The sequence below is a fragment of the Pezoporus flaviventris genome, unplaced genomic scaffold (assembly GCF_033815535.1).
Source record: "Pezoporus flaviventris isolate CSIRO_AGI_PZ_B2104156 unplaced genomic scaffold, CSIRO_AGI_Pfla_v1 ptg000083l, whole genome shotgun sequence".
NCBI lineage: Eukaryota > Metazoa > Chordata > Aves > Psittaciformes > Psittacidae > Pezoporus > Pezoporus flaviventris.
Genome location: NW_026892631.1, coordinates 12,145,715 through 12,164,852, shown reverse-complemented (window position 1 = coordinate 12,164,852; position 19,138 = coordinate 12,145,715). Strand labels below are relative to the sequence as shown.

Sequence of the window (19,138 nt, the reverse complement as noted above, 5' to 3'; positions counted from 1 at the left end):
TTGGGTTTAGTATTTGCTTTTTACAGTGATTATTACAGTCACTAATGAGGAGGAGCTCAGAGGAATTTACCCTGAACCTCTAGTAGGTCAAGGGAAAAATATATAGTATTATCCTTTCAGCTCTAGTGGCCAAATTTTCAGTCTAGTTTGACCAGAATTCTTTCTCCAAATAAGTAAGCTTGGCAGAGTTTTCCCTCTAGGTCTGTTTGTGATTGTATTTTTTTTTTCTGTACACTCAACAACGCAGCTACCTCAAATTGTATCTCTTAGCTGAAAACATACATTTCCCTCTTAGCGATATTGAACGAGAAATAATTATAAGTAAAAATTGTTCCTTTAAAATAGAATGGAAACTTTTTGGACGCACTTTAGCTTGGAGCAGATTTGAGTGGATAAGCAATATGTTAATTATGGTTGCTTTAAATGGAGTGTTACTAGAAAGGGGAGAAAACACTGTCATGAGCTTAGACTGACCAATTTTTGAGTAACAGGAGCGATGTTCAGTTCTTTTCCCATTAATCTCTCTATTGCTGATGGAAGCACTAGCCCAAGGCTTCTGCCAAGCACCACGTTGTTCATGTGATAAGGGAGGATTTGGTTACGGTCGAGCAAGTCTGAAAAATGGTAAACTGACAGCAAATCTGGGCTCATGGCTGGGGAGGCAGCTTTTGTGGTCACGTGCTTTATTTGATGTGGTTCCTCGTGTCTCCTGTGCCAAATGGTGTAATGTAATAAAGTGATGAAGCTGCAAAAGGGGGGGGGGAAGTCAACGATTTACTTCAGCAACAAAGGAGAAAGGGAATGGGGAAGGAGATCAAAGCCCATAACATGAGGCTCAAAACAGGAAAAAAGAGCAAAAAGAAGGGAATTTCTTTCCACATGCTTCAGGCTACTCTTGCTTATAGTCATCATGAGTAATAAACCCTTTAAATGCTTGTGTCGGTCTGCAGTGTGCTTCAGCTTGAAAATAAGGCAGGTGAGAACTTAGAGTTAAGAAGGGTATATCCTGGTAAAAGCAAAGGCTACAGTCTGTAAAGTCTGTAGTCTACTTTCCATCACTAGCACGTAGATTTGAACATGTTTTAACATTGGCCACGCTGAGAGAAAAGCTCTTAGTTATTTTAAACCAGTATAAAAAGTCTTTCCGTGCAGAGGCAAGTTTCTTGTTTATTTACATTTTCAAAGCTAGACAAATCTTCAACTGTATCATTCACAGTCATTGAAATTGTTATTTCCCTATTTTTTTGCAGAAAGAATACATTGGATTAGGAACATTGCTTGGTGCAATCAGTATAATTTACCACTTTCTTGTGGTATAAAGCTCCTTAATGCTACATTCACACTGTATTCAGGGATAAATACCATTCTTCTTCCAGTGCTGGACCTCCTTCCCAAATACATGTTTTTCATTCTTTCCTCCCTTGGAGCAAAAGTACATTTTGGGAGATGGGGAATGCTAACAGATAAGGCAAAAAAAAAGAGTAAAATATTATAGAGACAGTATTACACACGTACAGGTGCTTAACTCTAGTACAATAACCTGTGTTAGCACATAATGTTTACTTATTTATAAACTGTGGTATTTTTATTCTTGTGGGACCCTGCAAGGAGTAGGGGGTGTCTGAAACAACCCTCATTTTCCAGAGTCAGCTAAAAAGTTTCCCAGCAATCTAGAGAAACCTCCATTTTTGTGCTCTGAGCAAGAGGGAAGCAAAATGGGCTGCATGGAAGAGATGGAGTGAATGAAAGGGTGAAATTCTTGGGTGATATGATTTAGCGTAAGGTGTCCCTGCCCACGGCAGGAGGGTTGGAACTAGATGATCTTAAGGTCCTTTCCAACCCTAACTATTCTATGATTCTATGAAAGGAGTTTAGGGAAACTAGTCAGGCCCAACAGAGCGTGGGGAGAGTTGCAGGGAAGAGGTAGATTAGGAATGGGAGTAGGAGCATCTTCTTTCATGCCTCCAAGCCTGCCTTGCCAAGCCACCCAGTCTTCTGAGTATGGGACTCAGAAACACCCTACTTCTTCTCTAGTGAAGAGATGTTGTTAAGGAAGGGGAGATAACTGGTTCTTTACACATAAATACCCAAGAACAAAACCAGTCACTTCTGTAAATCTGTGAATTAATGCTAAGGCTTTTTTTTTTAAGGATCATTTCTTGAGAAAGACATTTTAATGTAATTGTAAGCTATCAAGAAATGGGAAATAACTTTTCATTTTGTATGTGGGTCTGAATAAATAGATCCATTGAGAAACAGACAGAGCAAGTCTCTTGGAATGCACCAGTCAACAGCACAAATGTAAACATACTCCAGCCACACTCTGCACTTGTATTTCAGCACGTTTCAGAACAGAACTGCTATTAATGCAGGCTGACTGCTGCTCTTGTTGAATTCAGTGGTGAGTTCCTGACAAAGTCCAGTTTAATTCACAGACCATGGACCAGAACCACATTGTGTCTGACGCTTTGGAAACTCGGGAAAGCAAAAGAGTCTCTGGTCTGTCTTAAATTGAGGTGTATGAAGTTGGTTTGTGGCTGAGTAGGTTGAGGATGACAGCAAGGGAATAAAATGCTGAGGACAACAGATCTTTGTCTCTGTGTTCCAGTGTGTTCATACAACCTTATCTCCTAGATAAGGTAGACCTACCACGTATTTATGCTCATCTGGTACGAGTCCTGATGAAACAGAATCCACTAAGACTGGTGCTCCATGAATTCAGATAATTGCAGAAAGCCAGTAGCAAAATCTGTTAGAATCTTAGCCTTTAAAAACTATCAGGTTACTGGAAAAGAACTGTGGAAAACAAAAACACAGTTCATTTGATTGTGCTGAAACTGGACTTGTCCTGGCAGCTGCAGAGGAGCAGTATCAATGAGGCTGTGGTTAAAAATAAAATAACTTCTTCATCATATCTTGATTTTTTGTTAGGGTTTTTTGGTTGTTTTTTTTTTGTTGTTGTTGTTGTCTTGATAAATGAATGTCACCAAACCTGATCGTGTGATGTTATAGTTGTCTTTAATCCAAAGTATGACAATGTGGTTTATTTGTAAGGGGTGTATAATAGTGATACCAATAAGGAAAGCTTAATCACGAACGGACGTATGTAAGATCTGTGCTCCAAGAGTCCTAACTGTCTGGAAAACAAGCTTGATGTGCAGGAATCTTTAGCTTCTGCTGGTGAAACCTCTTGCCAAATAGAACGTCCTTGGCTATAAAAAGCTGCTTATGCCATTCTTTGTCTTACACATTTTTGATTGGGCTTTGTAAAAAGCAGTATTAGATACTGAGTTGCATGCTGAAATTCCCTTGCCTGATTTTCTCCATTTCACATATTTCATTGCTTCTTTGACAGATCCTTCTTATTTGACATTTAAGTCACTTCTTCCTTCACCTGCAGGTTTATTACAGGGTCAAAGGGATTACTGTAGCCTCTTGTCCTGTCTCATGATCGTGAGGTACTTCAGATATGTTGCTCTGGCATAACAGAGGCATAGAACAGCAGAGTCAAATCAAACTCTGAGCAATAGCTTCCTTATGTGTTTAAAAATAAAAGGTAAATATAAGTTTCATTAGGCAAATGTACCTTAATTACTGAATGTTTATAGAACATTTTGGATGGTCAGAGGCAAGGTCCTGTGCAAATGCAGTATTTTATTAAAATATTTAATAAGCAGATTCTCTGACCCAGTAGAGGGAACAAAGATGCCTGGCCTCTCTTAATTTTCCCTACCCATAATTATTTCTACAGAACATAAATTACATATTGTACAGCTTTATTCTGTTTTCAGAGGGTAATTATGCTAGAATTTCCAGCTTTCTTTCTGTGGAGGGACCTCTTTCTCAGAAACCACACCTTGTAGCAGTCTGTTTTTCTTTTGAGAAGGGTTGAATTCCCATTTTTGTCAACAAGTTTTTATGAATTCACTGCTTTCAAAAGATGGATACAGGTAAAATGGAAAGCTGTTATGCACAAATCATAGACCTCATAGCAGCCTTCCAGTATCTGAAGGGGGCTATAAGGATGCTGGGGAGGGACTCTTCATTAGGGACTGTAGTGATAGGACGAGGGGTAACGGGTTAAAGCTTAAACAGGGGAAGTTTAGCTTGGATATAAGGAGGAAATTCTTTCCTGTTAGGGTGGTGAGGCACTGGAATGGGTTGCCCAGGGAAGCTGTGAATGCTCCATCCCTGGCGGTGTTGAAGGCCAGGTTGGACAGAGCCTTGGGTGAGATGGTTTGGTGTGAGGTGTCCCTGCCCATGGCAGGGGGGTTAAAATCTGATGATCTTAAGGTCCTATTCACCCCTAACTATTCTATGATTCTGTGATTCTATGGTTCAGTCTGGGAGTTGTATTGGAAGCTGATGACATAGGAGGTGAAGGTTTTTTTTGCATGTGAAATCTGTTAGCGATTACTTCTAATTTCATGCCTGCTACTGTAATCGTGAGAGGAACCTGTAATTCTTGTTGTAGTCATCTGAACGTCTTCAGTGGTATCTCCATGCTGAGGGGGAACTTGGACCTGGTTGCAAATGAGGCAAGGCAGAATGCAAAGCGGGCAGTACGATTTGCTCTGTGTATAAGATTGGAGGTTTTTATGGGTATATTTACAAAAGCATTTAAGGAGTTTAATAAACTGAAAGACAGGGTCTTAAAGGAAAGTTCACAACCCCCTTGGAACAAACTAGGAGAGACGAGTTCTTCATTCTCCAACCCTAAAGACTGATGGACCCACTATACTTTCAATTTCCTAAGAGCAAACTGCTGTTTCAGAAATGTTCCAGCTTAGTAATAATCTCATAGTCACGCTTTGCTGTTTCGCTGTTTTTAACATCTACAAGTAGCAAAATTATATCCCCTTGTGAGTAATTTCAGTAAGGGGGTAGCAGCAAGGAACCTGAATTCTGGGGGGGTGTTAAATCCTGTTGAAGTCTTTCTTCTCCTGGCAAAGTTTGTTTGTGTTTTTACGTAGCTGTGCTGTGCTCAAGGCTTTTCTTATTTTTTTTTCCATCATTGCATATGCAAAATCCAGACCTGCAGAACTGTTCCATGTGGTGAGCAGTCTGCTGAACCCAGACTGTTTTGCCTGAGTAGCAGATTTCCATATACCTCATTATGAGTTTGGGGTTTTTGATATATGTAGGCTCCGTTCCTTCAAAGGGATGTACGACTTTAGACCTTTATACCTACCAAAGTGATATCTTATCAAGCACCGTGGAAAACACAAGGGCAGGTCCCACTGGAGAATAAGAGCCTTGTTTTGCAGAGAACTTTCTTTCCAGCCTGTTTAATCTTTCATGGAAACAGCATGTAAACAGGAGTCCACAAAGTGACTTAGCTTTTGAAGCTTTCTAATTGTACCCAGCAAGGTTCTGGATGTTTAGTGAATGATGTGAGCCACAGTGTGTAATGCAAATTTATACCCCTTTTGATTGGTAAAAGACTATAAGAAGGATTTAGGTCAGTACTGCTGAAAGAAAGTAGTATGGACTTTAGTTGGTTGTTGCCTTATACAACCTCATTTAAATAAAAAGTGCTAGGTCTTTCCACACCAAAGAAGTTACTATCCTCAGCAACAGCAGGCATGCTTCAGTCTTCCATCCTGTGATAAAGGCAATTGATTAAGGTGCCTAAATACACCTCTGAAGTTATCTTACTTATGTGAATTCAGATTTCCAGTCTATGTATGGACAGAGTTAATGCCTTTGTCCTTATTATTTCCTTCTGGGGATGAACAAAATCATAAAACAGTGTAGGCTGGAGAGGACCTCTGGATATTACCTGGCCAAGCCCCTCCTTGGAGAAGGGCTAGCTTAGATCAGCATACTCATGGGCAGCTGTTCAGCTGAGCACCTCTGATGACAGAGATGCCCCAGCCCTCCTGGGCCTACCTTCTAGTATTTGATTACTGTCACTGGGAAAACATTTTTCCTAATAGCTAACCAGAACTTCCTTTGTTGCAACGTGTCTGCATTGCCTTTCATCCTGTCACTGTGCACTTAATGGAAGAACGGCTCTGTTTCTCTATATTTTTTCATTAGATGACTGAAGGCATCAATATGTCTTCAATAACAATATGCCTTCAGTGTCCCTCTTCAATATCACCCCCCCTTCCTCCTCAGTGTTCTCTTAAGACTGAACAAACCCACTTTTTTTGGCATCTCCCCCTTACATCGCGTACCTAATAATCTTTTTGCCCCCTTGATCTAAGTACATTAACATCTGTGTTGTATTGGACGGACCGAAATTGGAGTAGATGGCAAAACTGACATTGCATATATCAACGTATTACTTCTCAGTCCTAATTATTTTGCTTTACGTAGCTGTTTTGACTGAAGGTGCCTTTTTGAGTAATTCAAGACTCAGAGTCTCTCCTGCCATGTTAACAAGATAACTACAGTCGTCCACATCTTATTGATGAGGGCTAAGAAACAGAACTGTTTAAAACGGAAAAAGCTGTTTCCTGAGAGAATGCTTTGCATTACTGATACTCTTGATTAAAGTAGTTTAATTACAGTAGGTCATGGTATAACCTGCTTTTATAGATGGTATCACTCAATACTTTTTATATCGCCACAGCATAAAATTCACTTGGTCATTAAGGCCCTCTGACTTTTAGAACAGGGAAAGAGGGCAGTGTAGAAATCACTTTCAAATCCCAGAGACTGTACATGTAATGTAGTGTTCTATTAACTTCTATTCCTAGTGCACTCGGAGGATCATCTGCCCTTCACATCCCAGCCTTTCCTGGTGGAGGTTGTCTTATCGACTATGTACCCCAAGTATGCCAGCTGCTAACAAACAAGGTAAGTTAGTAAAGAGAACTCAGTTATCCTTTCTCTTATGTGCTGTGCTGTACTGTATTGCAGTAACACGCTATAGCATCTCTATAGACACAGTTTTTCTTCTGCCAGGTCCAAGCACGTTACACTTAAGGTGAGCTGCTACACAAGGAGTATCTTCTTGATAAGAGCTGAGCACCTAAGCAGTGTGTTAAATACAATGACTCTGTTAAGTAAAAAAAGTATGTTTGGGATCAGATCCTGGAGTGGGATTTTCTTCCTGTGACATATTAAGATTTAGGACAAAATGTTAGTGTATCGGACAACAACTGTAGCATATTATTTCGCTATTAAATACAGATGTAGTTTGCATATTATTTTTCCAGTTGGAAGCTTTCATACCATAGTCATCTTGTAGGTTTTGAGTACTTCCAGTGATTTTCTTCTCAGCTCTTTCATCCAGATGAACTGAATCAGCAGTCTGTTTGGGTGTTTATACAGCAACAACTGTTTAAGGTTGCTGAAAAGGTTGCGTTCTGGTTAGCTTGCTGTTTAAACAAAGAAGAGTGAATATAGTATTTTGAAAGCATCTCCGTTATTTAAGTGTAATCTTCAAAAGAAAGCTTAGGTGCCAACATCTGGGAATCTTCCTATTACAGACCTCCTAGTGTATATTATTTTTACCTTCAATTGTCCAAATGAGGAAAATAATTTTATCTTTCAGCAGAAGTTCTTCAAAATGCATTTCCGTAATTATATTGGAGTCTATCTTTAGAGTTGTTTTTGTTGTGGCTTTCTGTTCAAATTACTTTCTGTTTTTAAAATCGGCAAGTACACAGGACTGCTTTTATCCTTTCTTAAACGAAGTCACTTAAGCAAACTTATCGTATGTTTTCCTTTTCCCAAAATAGCATTTCAGATCCTACATGGAACCTTCAAAACCATTGCAGTTTTTTATCAAACGCAATAAGTCTTCGATTTATAAATAAAATGTAATTTTAAGGGGTACGGGATAGCTCGCAGCAATGACTGTAGCAAAGCTTTTCAAAAACTTTGAGAAAGCATTTGCCAGCCAAGGAATTCTGATGTTGCCATAGCCAAGAAAAATATTCTTCCTCTTCTTTTCATGTTCAGTGGGAAAAAAGGGCTCTTAAAATGTTAGTTTTCATTCTGGACGACAAAGGTATTTATGTAGGCAATCACATATGGAACCATGCTGTAAACACTTGAAATAAACAGTTGTAAACCAGATGCTCTTGCAGCCTGACAACACGTGCATTGTTTCTGTTACGGGTCAGACCCTGTTCATGCTGTTCTGCTAAGTAATCCCATTCAAATCAATAAGAAAACATACATGGTGCGAAGAGAATTTTGCCTGAAGTCTTCCAAGTTTAGCATTGTTGGGTTTTGCCAGGATGGAAGCCTTTCAAAACCCAGAATGCCTCAGAAATTGATGCTCGCAGTTGAGTAGGTGGCTCCCTGAGTCAGCATGAAACCACTGAGAGAGCTTAGTGTTAAGAAGATTTTGTTGGAGGTGCAGGCTCCAGCAGACACCCAAGATCAGTTGTGAAATACTTTTCTTTTCTTTTAGAACCAGAATGTTATTTTGACACTGAACCAACTGTCAGTTCAGGTAATTATGATTTGCCTATCGCGGCTTCCTGCTCAAATTCCAGCAAGGCAAGGCCATGCATTGCTTTTCTTCAGTCTTCATCTTCTGCCGTTAAACAGTGCTTCCGTACGCTGTGAAACACTAAGTTTCACTCAGAAGTGAGTGAAGAGATTTCTTTGTGCAAGAACAGATTTTCTGTGTACAAGATCCAGTGTTTGTTTTAAAGGCATTTTAGGATGCTGTAGGGAAATCATGCAAGCTAAATGTAGGATTCAGAGCTGCCACCGTGACAGACATAAATTTTCCTTTACAAGGAATATATGACAAATTGGGACCATTGGCTTTTTTTATCTTTTTATAGCTCTGGATTTGTTTGTCTCTTTTCTTTCTTAAGGTACAGTATGTTATTCAGGGATACCATAAGAGAAGAGAGTACATTGCAGCTTTCCTGAGTCACTTTGGAACGTAAGTTTTCTTTTGATACATTATTTTCTGTAGCATGGGGGAAAGTGGTGTTTGCTGCACATGATCTTTGGTTGTGTGGCTGCTGTCCACTGGATTAGATGGAATCTGGTCATTTTTCACAGAATGGTGGGTGTAGATTGTCCCTCCGTGGCAATGCTGGGATGAAGTTCAGCGTTACTTCTGTGCCAGTTGCCGATCTGATTTCACTAGAAAATAGCTGGTGATGGGAAAAGGACAGTTGGGGTTTTCTCCTTGTGCAAAAGAAATATGCTCATTTCTGAATAAATGACTGGAGGGGTCTTACAGTAATAGGCAGTCACTGAGGCGGGAGGATGGGGAAGTGGGTACAGTTACAAGCCTTGCAGAAGCCAGAAACCACTGCTTGGCAGGAAGGGAGGACTGGGAGACCAGCTGCTTCCACTGCTGAGAAGGATCTTGTTTTGAGAGAGAAAGGGCTGTCAGGTCATGTTGAATTCCTGCTGCTCAAAGGGCCTGGCATGACAACATATTAGCTTCACAAATCAACTAACCAAGCGCACCTTGGCGCCATGAGGGGTAGGCACTTTGGTTTCCCACTGAAATCCTGACTCAAGCGAGAGTCCAGGAGCCTACCCAAGAGTGACTGCCTGACCAGCAGTGCTTCATTTCACTGGGAGAAGGGGGTCTCTGCTTCCACGTGGTGATGGCAAATGACATGAATATTCGGGAGCCCTTCAACTCTCAGGTCTCTCAAGTGAAGGTAGGAAGACAAGTGGCTTCCAGTATGCACCCAAATTTTGTACAGCTATAGATAGGTAACTATGACTTGAACTGGGCATATGAATAGGCACGATATATGAGTTGATGGCAGCTCAATCCTTATGTGAAAAGAAGATGCTTCCTTTTCTTCTGAGAAAACTACAATATAGAAGTGGGCCAGATATGCCTATGAATTTATTTCACTCATGAAGTGGTTCATGAGTCCTGATACTGCTTGAGGCTGTTAGAGAATACCGACTCTGGGTGCTTGAAACTTTTATTCCATCTGCTGAGCAAGTCTTCTATATTTAATTTTTCATATGGTCTTGTGCTTTGCTTTTCTTATATTTCTCCATTTCAATTTTCAAATCTAAACTCTCCTCAGCCTGCGCGTTTTCAATGTTACTGTCACCTACTACAGAGTTACTGAATTATCTTAATCTGAGTAACATAACTACATATGTGCATGTAATTTTTATCAGTTTAGTATTGCAGATGTGTTAGCAGCAATCCTTTCATTCTAAAGTGTATTTATATAAATTGAATACGACCTTTCTCTAGGTAGGAAGCTCCAATAACACAATAAGTAAGATTATTAAGATGAAAAATGTAATCTAATTTTCATTCAGATAGCAAATTATAAGTTAATAAATAAACAAAATCCTGGAAGTTTCTGAAACAAGCATAGAAACAAATCAATCCCTGTAAATACAGATTTTACAGATTTATCATCCAGTATTAGAATGAATGGTAGATAAAAATCGTATTCATTTTTTTGTTTGGATTTTTTTTGTTGGTAGTGGTGTGGTGGAATATGATGCAGAAGGCTTCACAAAACTTACCCTGCTGCTGATGTGGAAAGATTTTTGCTTTCTTGTTCACAGTGAGTAACGCTTTGCCTCAGGCATAAATGTCTATCGTTGTGAAGATACGAGTTCATAAACAAAAAAATACAATTACAGGAAACAATTCAAAAGTTTGAGCTGTATTTGTGCGTTGCTGAATGTATTTTTGAGGTGACCACTTTGAAAACACAAAATCCTGATTGTATTTGGAGAAGGAGAGAGGACCCTCATCAATAGCGTGCTGCCTGCTTTGCAGAATGCCAGAAGCATTATGGGAAGGTTTTCTGGTAATTTGGCTCAAGACTAAGTTCACAGTTTGTACATGCCTAAAATCTCCTGTAACTATCAGGCATTAATGCATTGATAGTGATAGTAAAGACACTTTAGTGTAAGGAAAAATGTATTAAATGGGAAATAACACTCAACTGTCATTACGAACCAAAAGTTATTCCTAGACTGGAACTGTGTAGGCAAAACTGTCTAGCAGTTTGCCACAGTATGTACCTAGATTTCCTGTAATTTGAAGGTTTTAAATCAAGATTGTATTACTTTAAAAAGACATTCTTAATTAAATAAATATGTAAGAATTAATTCATGTAAAAATTAGTACATGTGGTTTTGTTACTGCCTTGTACATGTTACCTTAAATAGCAGTTACTATTTTTCCTATGGTAAGGTGAAAACACAGCTATCAAAGAGATTTTAGTCTGGGGAAATCCAGTCATTCTACCCCTTTATTTCTGATTATTACACTTCTCATCTCTGTTTAAAATGGTTACAGTGCAATCTGGGCAGCTGCAACATTAGTGCTTGTTTAACACTCTAGCACTGGAATGTTTCAGAGTATGTAATTTTTGATTGGGGATATGATGTGGTAAACTATGATGTCTTAATGACATCATAGAAATTTGTCCCAGAGTTTTTAAAGCAGGAAGTGGGGATTGCAGTTGTTCAGAGAAGTCCTTTTCTCTGTGTTGTATTGTAGGCCATAAAAAATGGTCTCACTGATCCATTTGGTTTTATCAACTAAAATTTCCAGACAGGTCTAGAAAACTCAAACCTAAAATTAGGAAACTTCTATCACATTAATATGATTTACATTGTGGGGAAAAAAAAAAGAAATAAAACTGACACTTCTGAAAAATTGTCCTTATTACATCTTTACTTACTCTTCAGCTCAAATTAGAATTGGTCACTGAGTGATTGTCTTCTATAAGATGATGCTTTTTTATGTACAACCTCTTGAAGATTTCTTACCTTTCCTACTCACCAGTCTGTTTGCCTTAATTTTATTAGTGTTAAAATTCCTGTGGATTTGATTCTTTGCTATGGGATAATATAACTGAGTAGATGTTGAATCAGTTAGATTTCAGGGGAATCAAAATTCAAATTTCTGTTAAATAACAGAGTAGGTTTTAACTGTGTAATATTCAGAGTATCCAATTTAAGTGGCATGAAAGCTACAATTATAACTGAATACTTTATCACTATGTATTAACCCTGTGGCCCTAGAAATCATACACTGGCTTAGCTATGTAAGCCATTGCATCACTTGCTTGTTGAACAACTCACTGCAAAAACATTTATGTTCCATGCACTGAAGGATATTGCAATGAAAGGACCGAAACCTGCACTTCATTTCCTGAGTGAAGTAATGTAGGCTTTCATCTCTAAACCACTGACATAACTATGTATATTATGGTGAATATTTAGCAAGCGTCTAATAAAATGTCTGGGAGAGATAGCTGTAAGTTGAAAACTGTTCCACTTTGTGTATTTACTGTAGTATGTAGAGAAGGTATTCAGAAGAGGATAAATAGGTCAGTATACAGCAAGCACTGTGGCAGATCAACTGAAAGGAACCATAGTAAATTTTACTGGCATCTGAATTTTGGTTAAGATTTTAGGTTTAATTGAGATTGTGAGGTATGTAAACCCTAACAGGAGTTGTGTTTCATTTAATAGATGCATTCAGGGGTTTCAAATATAACTTTTTTTGGTGACTGTATTCAAAGTTACAAACTTGTTTGGAAACTAGGAAGAAGTAAAATGAAATTATTCAGAGTAGTTTTGTTGAGAAACAAGAAACAGTAAAGTCCTTCTGGATTGCAAAAGCCCAATAACCTCAAAACAGTTTCACTTGCTAAAAAGAACTGATTTGTGCTGTAGTTACAGAATGAAGAGCAAAGTCTACCCACTCTATGTTAAAAAACAGAAGAGCTACCTAATTGCAAACTTAATCATTAGATTAATGTACTTGCTGAAGTTGTTGTATTAGATCAAAGAGCAGTCAAAGGAGCTCTTGCTTTAGTGGTTTAGTTTTAAGAATTAATCGGGTGCTTTCAAATATATGACAGAAGAAATAAACAGAGAAGTTCATGCATCCATATAGAGGAGGAAATCATTAATCAGGTTTACTGCTTTTGATATTGATACTGGTTTTGAGTAAGTCTCAGTACGAAGCTTTGTAAGTAAACTTCAATAAGCTGCTGATTTGTTTCTCATGTATAAATCACCTATGATTAGGTTTTGGAGATAGTTTTTCTTCATATTATTGTTCCTGCAGACATTCTGTATACTTATACCATGTATGAATGTAAACACAGGTTACATTAACTATGCATTATTAGCCTTATGGAATGGATACAAAAGTAGGACTCCTGTGTATAGGCTTTTAAAAGACTGTTTTCTATATGATGAGATTTTTAGGTTATCAGCACAAAGGACATTGACAGAAGTTGGGCCAGTTGCAGTAGCAAATGAAACACTGCTTGTGTTAGTGGTTATGTGCTTAAAACATCTTGAAAAGGATAGATGCTAAACTAAAAAGGTTTTGTTTCATTAAGCAGTATTTCGAGGGATAGAGAATGTTGGAAGCTGCTAGCATTTGTATGCTAAGTTTGTGGAGGATCTCAGACTTGGGTGAAGCTGGTGGGAACACTCGCTACCACTGACCTTGGCTTAACTGTAAGGGGTTTCAGGTTCTTTGTTGGGTAATACCGGTGACACACAAGTTCCAAAGTACTGGTCATGTAAAAGCTAAAGTTTAATTATTGAGGTTTCTGTCTATGGAAGTGCCAATTGAAATAGCTTTTGTCCACCCTCTTACCTGTCTGTGCAGTTACGTGGTTACCTTTGTCAGAGAACAGATCAGAAATAGGCAATATGTCAACAAGAAGTCTTTTATACAGGGGAGAGAAGCAAGCAAGGGGCCTAGAGGATTATTTGGGTAATAGAAGTTTATACCAATGAGTATCAGGCTTTGAGTAGACACCCACTTCTGGAGTCAGGGCTGTTTTGATGGAAGTCATAAGTACCAGCTTCTGATGCATTACTCTTTGGTACTGCTATCTGCACATTTGTCAGCAAAGCAATTTGTGCCCCTGCAATCAGCTTACATCATTTGAATTGATGGCCTGATCTAAACGATGGATGTTCGCTCACATAAACCTCTGTTGGATCTGGATGAGCACATCCATCCACAGCCTCAGAAAGCAGCTTGGAAAATAAAGACACAAAGAATTTTTGGTAGCCGTGGTTGTCAGATGGGCTTTGGAAGAAGGGGAAGGAGGGAAATAGGACAATTTGGGGAAAGAGCACTGGTATCTGGGAAGACAAGTTTACACTGCTATGAAAAGAAAGTACAGTTTAGTAGTGTTCGGAGTAAGAGGAACATTTGCCTGCTCACTGCAAATAAATAAAATTGCATTGAAGAAGTAATTCACTCCACCAGTTCCCTCTCCAAGCAGAAATAGCTCATTAGGCTCTGTGTATTGTTTCAATAATTCAGTAGAGCAACAATAATCCTTAGAATGTAGGTAAATGTGAATTTTTTCAAGCACCTAGTATAGTTTAAGGTGTTACCTTTCCTTTAAAGGAGATTACCCCAGCTCTGGAAAGTCAACTGAACACAGTGAATGAGCATTTGTCAGCCCCTTCATCTATTCCTCCACCAGCTGTTTAAATAAGTTAGACTTTGTAAATAGCTAGCAAGGAGGTTTGGTAAAGTCTTAAACAGAAGATTTTTCCTACATGAACATGTGTCTGATTGCTTAGTGTTTGCTATTTGGGATTAGGAGAATTTATGTGAGAAGGCAATAGTATTTTCTTCACCTATGATTTTATTTAGTGTTCTTTTTTAGATTGCATCTGCAGATTCTTATTTGAAAAGCCACGTGCCTCTTGCTAATTCCATGGTCAGAGAAACAAATTATTTCTTAAATATTTTTATTATCCAAGCAATTTGGATCCTAGAACATGAGACTGTTTCATGTTATTCCTGTAAATATTTCAGTAAAACTTCATCTGCCTGTAGTTTTGGTCATAGATCCCTCTGTTATATAGGAGCTATAGATCTTGTTAAGTGTAAGCATGAGGAGTAGCTAGTGTTTGTTGGTTTGATATGGTATTTAATGCAGTTGGATACGTTCAGTGATTCCTGTGTGCTACTGGAGCATGGATAACCATTTGAGTGGGGTTGGTAGCTTTGGAGATGTATATTTTTCAGTTTTCTGTTATGTAAGACTCAGTAGCAAATCTTTTGGAAGCTGAAAAGAAGTTCACCTTCAAGAGTTTCTCATCTTCATCAATATGAGTGTCTCGCAGTGATTACAATTAACAGTTAAAGTTCCAGGGAAAAAAAAGTCTTTGGAGGAAAAGAAGGTTGCGTTCCCTGCTTCAGGGAAGTTATTCTCATTATGAAAGAGAAGTCTCTTCAACAGACAGTATGGAATAATAAACTGCTGTCTGCCCAAGTCATTCCCTAAAAAAGGGCCAGTTGTTGAGTGGAATATTTATATTAGATTGCTTGGGTGAGCTTTTATCTAATGACGTGTTTTGGCTTCCTTATGCAGTGCTTTTATTTTATTCTTCTATTTTATTATTATTTCACTGTTCCTTAAATGGAAACGGGAATTTATGACTCTCTGAGGGAGAAGGAAAAAGAGAACTCATGACAGGGTGCATAACATGGTATAGGAGAATGGAGCAATGTCTGGTAGTGTCAGGAGAGCAGGGTAGTTCAGCAGAACTTTCAGAAGTCTAGTATGAGAAGAACCATGCTGATCAAAAGAGTCTGCAAAGGTTGTAATAAGGTGTCATTTTGTTCTTAAGTGAGTAACTAGAGATTAATAAAGCCCCAGTGATATAGAATTGGCTTGCAGAAGTCAAAAACCATTTGGATCTTGTGGTTGGGAGTTACTTTTTGACTGTTTAGCAAGCAGGTAAGTGTCTCTCATGAAGTGGCCTTTTCCTCTGACTCCCCCAGTAGTTTTAGTCGCTGCCATGTGTTCCTTTGAATGTGATCTTGAAAGTTCGTGAGCCCATGTCATTGTGCCTGCAGCAGCATATACCCTGAGCAGTTGGGGTCTCCTCAACACCTTGTACATTGTTTTAATCGCCACAGAACAAGGCATTCTCTGGCATTTCCTGTGCAGTGAGGTGTGTACCGCTTAACTGAAGTCAATGAAAGCTGCAGACTTTGCAGTGCTGCAGTGGATCGGGCAGTGTGATGGAGAAGTAGTTGAGTCACAGGCAGAGGGTACAGCACTTAACCAGGCATAGGCAGGGTCTAATCCCAGGACTGAGCTGCAGCATTTGGAAAATAAATTAGCTTTTTGCTGATCATTTTTCTCTGTTGCATATTTTTCTCCTTTATTCCTAAGGAACACTGCCAACTAGATTGTTTGAAATATCCATTGTAAACTGATAGGTTTATTTTTGTCAATAAGAGTATATGAGACAATATATATTCTTTGAATCCATCATGGATATTTACTTGTACTTGAGCTGAGTGAGATTTTCCTTATTTAGGTATTCATAATGGATGCAAGTGAACCTGAAAAGGGGTGTTTTCTATTCCTGTTTTTCTGTTTCTGTGTGTTCATTTTGTAACCGTGTCACTCAGTATAAACTACTTCTGTGTTTGTATTCATAATTCTGCTCAAAAAGGGAGAATGGACATAAAACTTGGTATGAACAGCAGTAAACAGGAAACAACTGTTGTGATGGGAATTAGGTTTTACAAGGATTTTATGATGGCCTGACGTGGGTGGACTGGCAAACTATTTCAAAGTGTCACTTTGCTGTGGATTTTAACTTCATAATTTCTGAGAAACACATATATTTGCCCTTCATTTGAAACCATAGTACCGAGCTGTAGACATTAATTGATGTTCTTCCAGGAACTACGAGCACTGTAACAAATGGACTGAAAGGCTTTGTGATAACTTCTTCTAAAATGGCACTTTTCAGAACAGCCAACTTGTTGCTTTTCCTTATCTAATAGATATATCTAGAGTACTGCTGCGTGCCCGAGTAAGTGACTGATAACTAACAAATTCTCAGAAAAGATGCCTGAGATAGGGAAGCGATACAATCCTATTTTATCCACTCGAGTTTTGAGAAAACAGAATAGGGTCGCAGGATGTCACTGACAGAGTTGGGACTTGACTGCAGATTGTGGTACTTCTTCTTGTGACTACACATTCTGATGTTGTCTTACATGGCATTCACAGATAGGTGAGAAATCCATTAAAGGTGTGAGATATGGCAAGTTGAAAATTGCCCACAGTAGCAAGTAGAAGGCAAATATTTTGCTTTCAGTCTGGAAAGGAGATTATGAGCATGGGTTTCACATGGATCAGTCCTGGGTTCAATACGAGGCACTGCTTTCAGAAAAAAAACAGGATGATACAGAACACCACAGGAATTTCTGGAAATAAGAGCTGCACCAAGAGATTTTCTGAATTCTTTTTCCCCGTCTCCCTCTTCTTTCTACCAAATGACCATCTCTTTGTCACCAAAGTAAACTTTTTTTCTAGCGATCCGTATGTAACACAGCAATGGCACACAAATGCTATGGCTGCGTGCCTTTTATGACGTATGTAAATATAATTTATTCTTTAATAATAAGAGATACAGCTTAGTTTAGAGGTGGAATCGGTTACAAAGGCACCATAACGTTAAAATGATGGAAGGAAGGAGGGGGTGCTTAAGCTTCTTTTCTGTTTCCTTTGTCCCCAGTTCCCCTGCCCCATTCAGCATCAGTCCCTCATTATCACTAGTCTCCCTTTTTGCTGTTGCTGCTCCTGTAACAGCCCACCTTGTTGTCCATCATGCCCCTTGCCAGATTCGTTCCAGGTGAACTTTGACATTCCCAGCCTGGTCTCTGCATGCTCAGAGAGCGTCCACATCTCATGTGCTTCCTTTTTATATTTGAGTTCCTTTTTATATTTGAGGTTTCTTCTTTGTCAGAAGCATCTTGTTCATCCATGTAGGCCTCTTGCTACTATAGCTTCAGTTTCTGCTCATTAAGATGGACCATTCTTGTGCTTGGAGGAGGTGATCATGGACCCCCCTTCTCTCCACGGCCATTATCCCATAGGATTCTTCTATGGGAGGAACAAGAACCCTGAACAGACCAAAGTTTGCTCCCTGGATCTTAGGGCTGTGATCCTGCTATTTGTCTTTCTTCATCCTTGAATGGAGTATTCACAAGAGAGCACCAAAAAATGCCTGGTAGTCTAGAAAGAATGCCTTAATAAGAATACATTCCCAGAGTGGATTCTTTAGGTCATGAAGAGGTGATAGAAGACTAAGCCTTTAGATCTGTGAAAGGTGGTTTCAAGAGCAGAAGTGATAGACTGTATTATTCAGGAGTGGGAAGAAGCAATGGGCCTATACTGCAGTAAATAGATTTCCATTTAGCTTTAAAAGTATCTGGAGTGGCATAGCTGGCTAGTTGGGTCAGGCAGGATTGCGCTCTGTTGTGATTTGAAAACCATAAGCTCGCATGGAGCAGAGCATGAAAGAACGGAATAGCATGTGTGTCAGCAGAGGGTCCTCTTGACCTGCGGGATAATGTCACGCTGGTCACAGATGACAGTGAAATAAATCAATTTACGTTCAAATCCCAGGCAGCATTTAAAACCAGAAAAGGAACTTGTTTGAAAGCCTCGCAAGCTTAATAAAGTGTCAATGAGAGAAGCTAATGTTTTTGCACAGCTGCTTTTTGGGTGAAAACATGCTTTAGAATTCTTTCTGTGCTGCTGAAAGTAATGTAAAACTTCCTAGTGTTTAGCACTGTCTTTCTATTAAGAAAGCAGAGGACAAGTTTTTGCCTTTTCTCCACCTGTAACATGCACTGGTCACCAGCCTGTGACAAGAACAGGCACAGCTTGCTCTTTATGCCTGTAACGACTGCGTTTAAAGCATAAGCTTCAAGCAATTGAGATGGATAAGAGACAGCTTTTAGTAGCATCAATCTCATCAGCACTTAGAGAAGTTACTATAGAAACTGTTACAGCAGAAACAATAAAAGGAAATAAAAGCGGAAGGGGGAGGGAATGAAGATCTTTGGGAATGTGAAGTAAAAATAAAGCAAAAGAGATGTCAGTAGCTGTAGCTTGTAAGGTAAAAATAAAAAGCCTGTCTCTCAACTAAAAACAATCCTGGTTGCAGGAACTGGAGAAGGAAAGGAGCTGTGAGGCCCTTATGCCCTTTCTCTGGGCTCGCTGGACGATTATGAGAGATTCCATGGCATGTTTTTAGGAGGTAGTCCAGTCTTGCTGTGAAAGGCTGAAGAAGTATGACATAGTTGAGATGGGTGATGACACCCCAAAGCAAGAAGACATTATAAAGCAGTTTTGGAGTTAAGTTGCAACACTTCCTCATGGTCTTTGATTGCATAGCTGGA

At 39.1% G+C, this 19,138-nt stretch overlaps 1 protein-coding gene across 2 annotated transcripts in view; it reads left to right on the top strand.

Annotated features, from left to right (window-relative positions):
* BABAM2 (BRISC and BRCA1 A complex member 2) overlaps positions 1 to 19,138 on the top strand; it is a 161,563-nt gene that overhangs the window by 115,557 nt on the left and 26,868 nt on the right. For both annotated transcript variants that reach the window (XM_061475250.1, XM_061475251.1), the window contains 3 exons: positions 6,708 to 6,807; positions 8,790 to 8,860; positions 10,399 to 10,481. In XM_061475250.1, the coding sequence (XP_061331234.1) occupies positions 6,708 to 6,807; positions 8,790 to 8,860; positions 10,399 to 10,481 (254 nt within the window). The remainder of the gene's footprint in view (positions 1 to 6,707; positions 6,808 to 8,789; positions 8,861 to 10,398; positions 10,482 to 19,138) is intronic.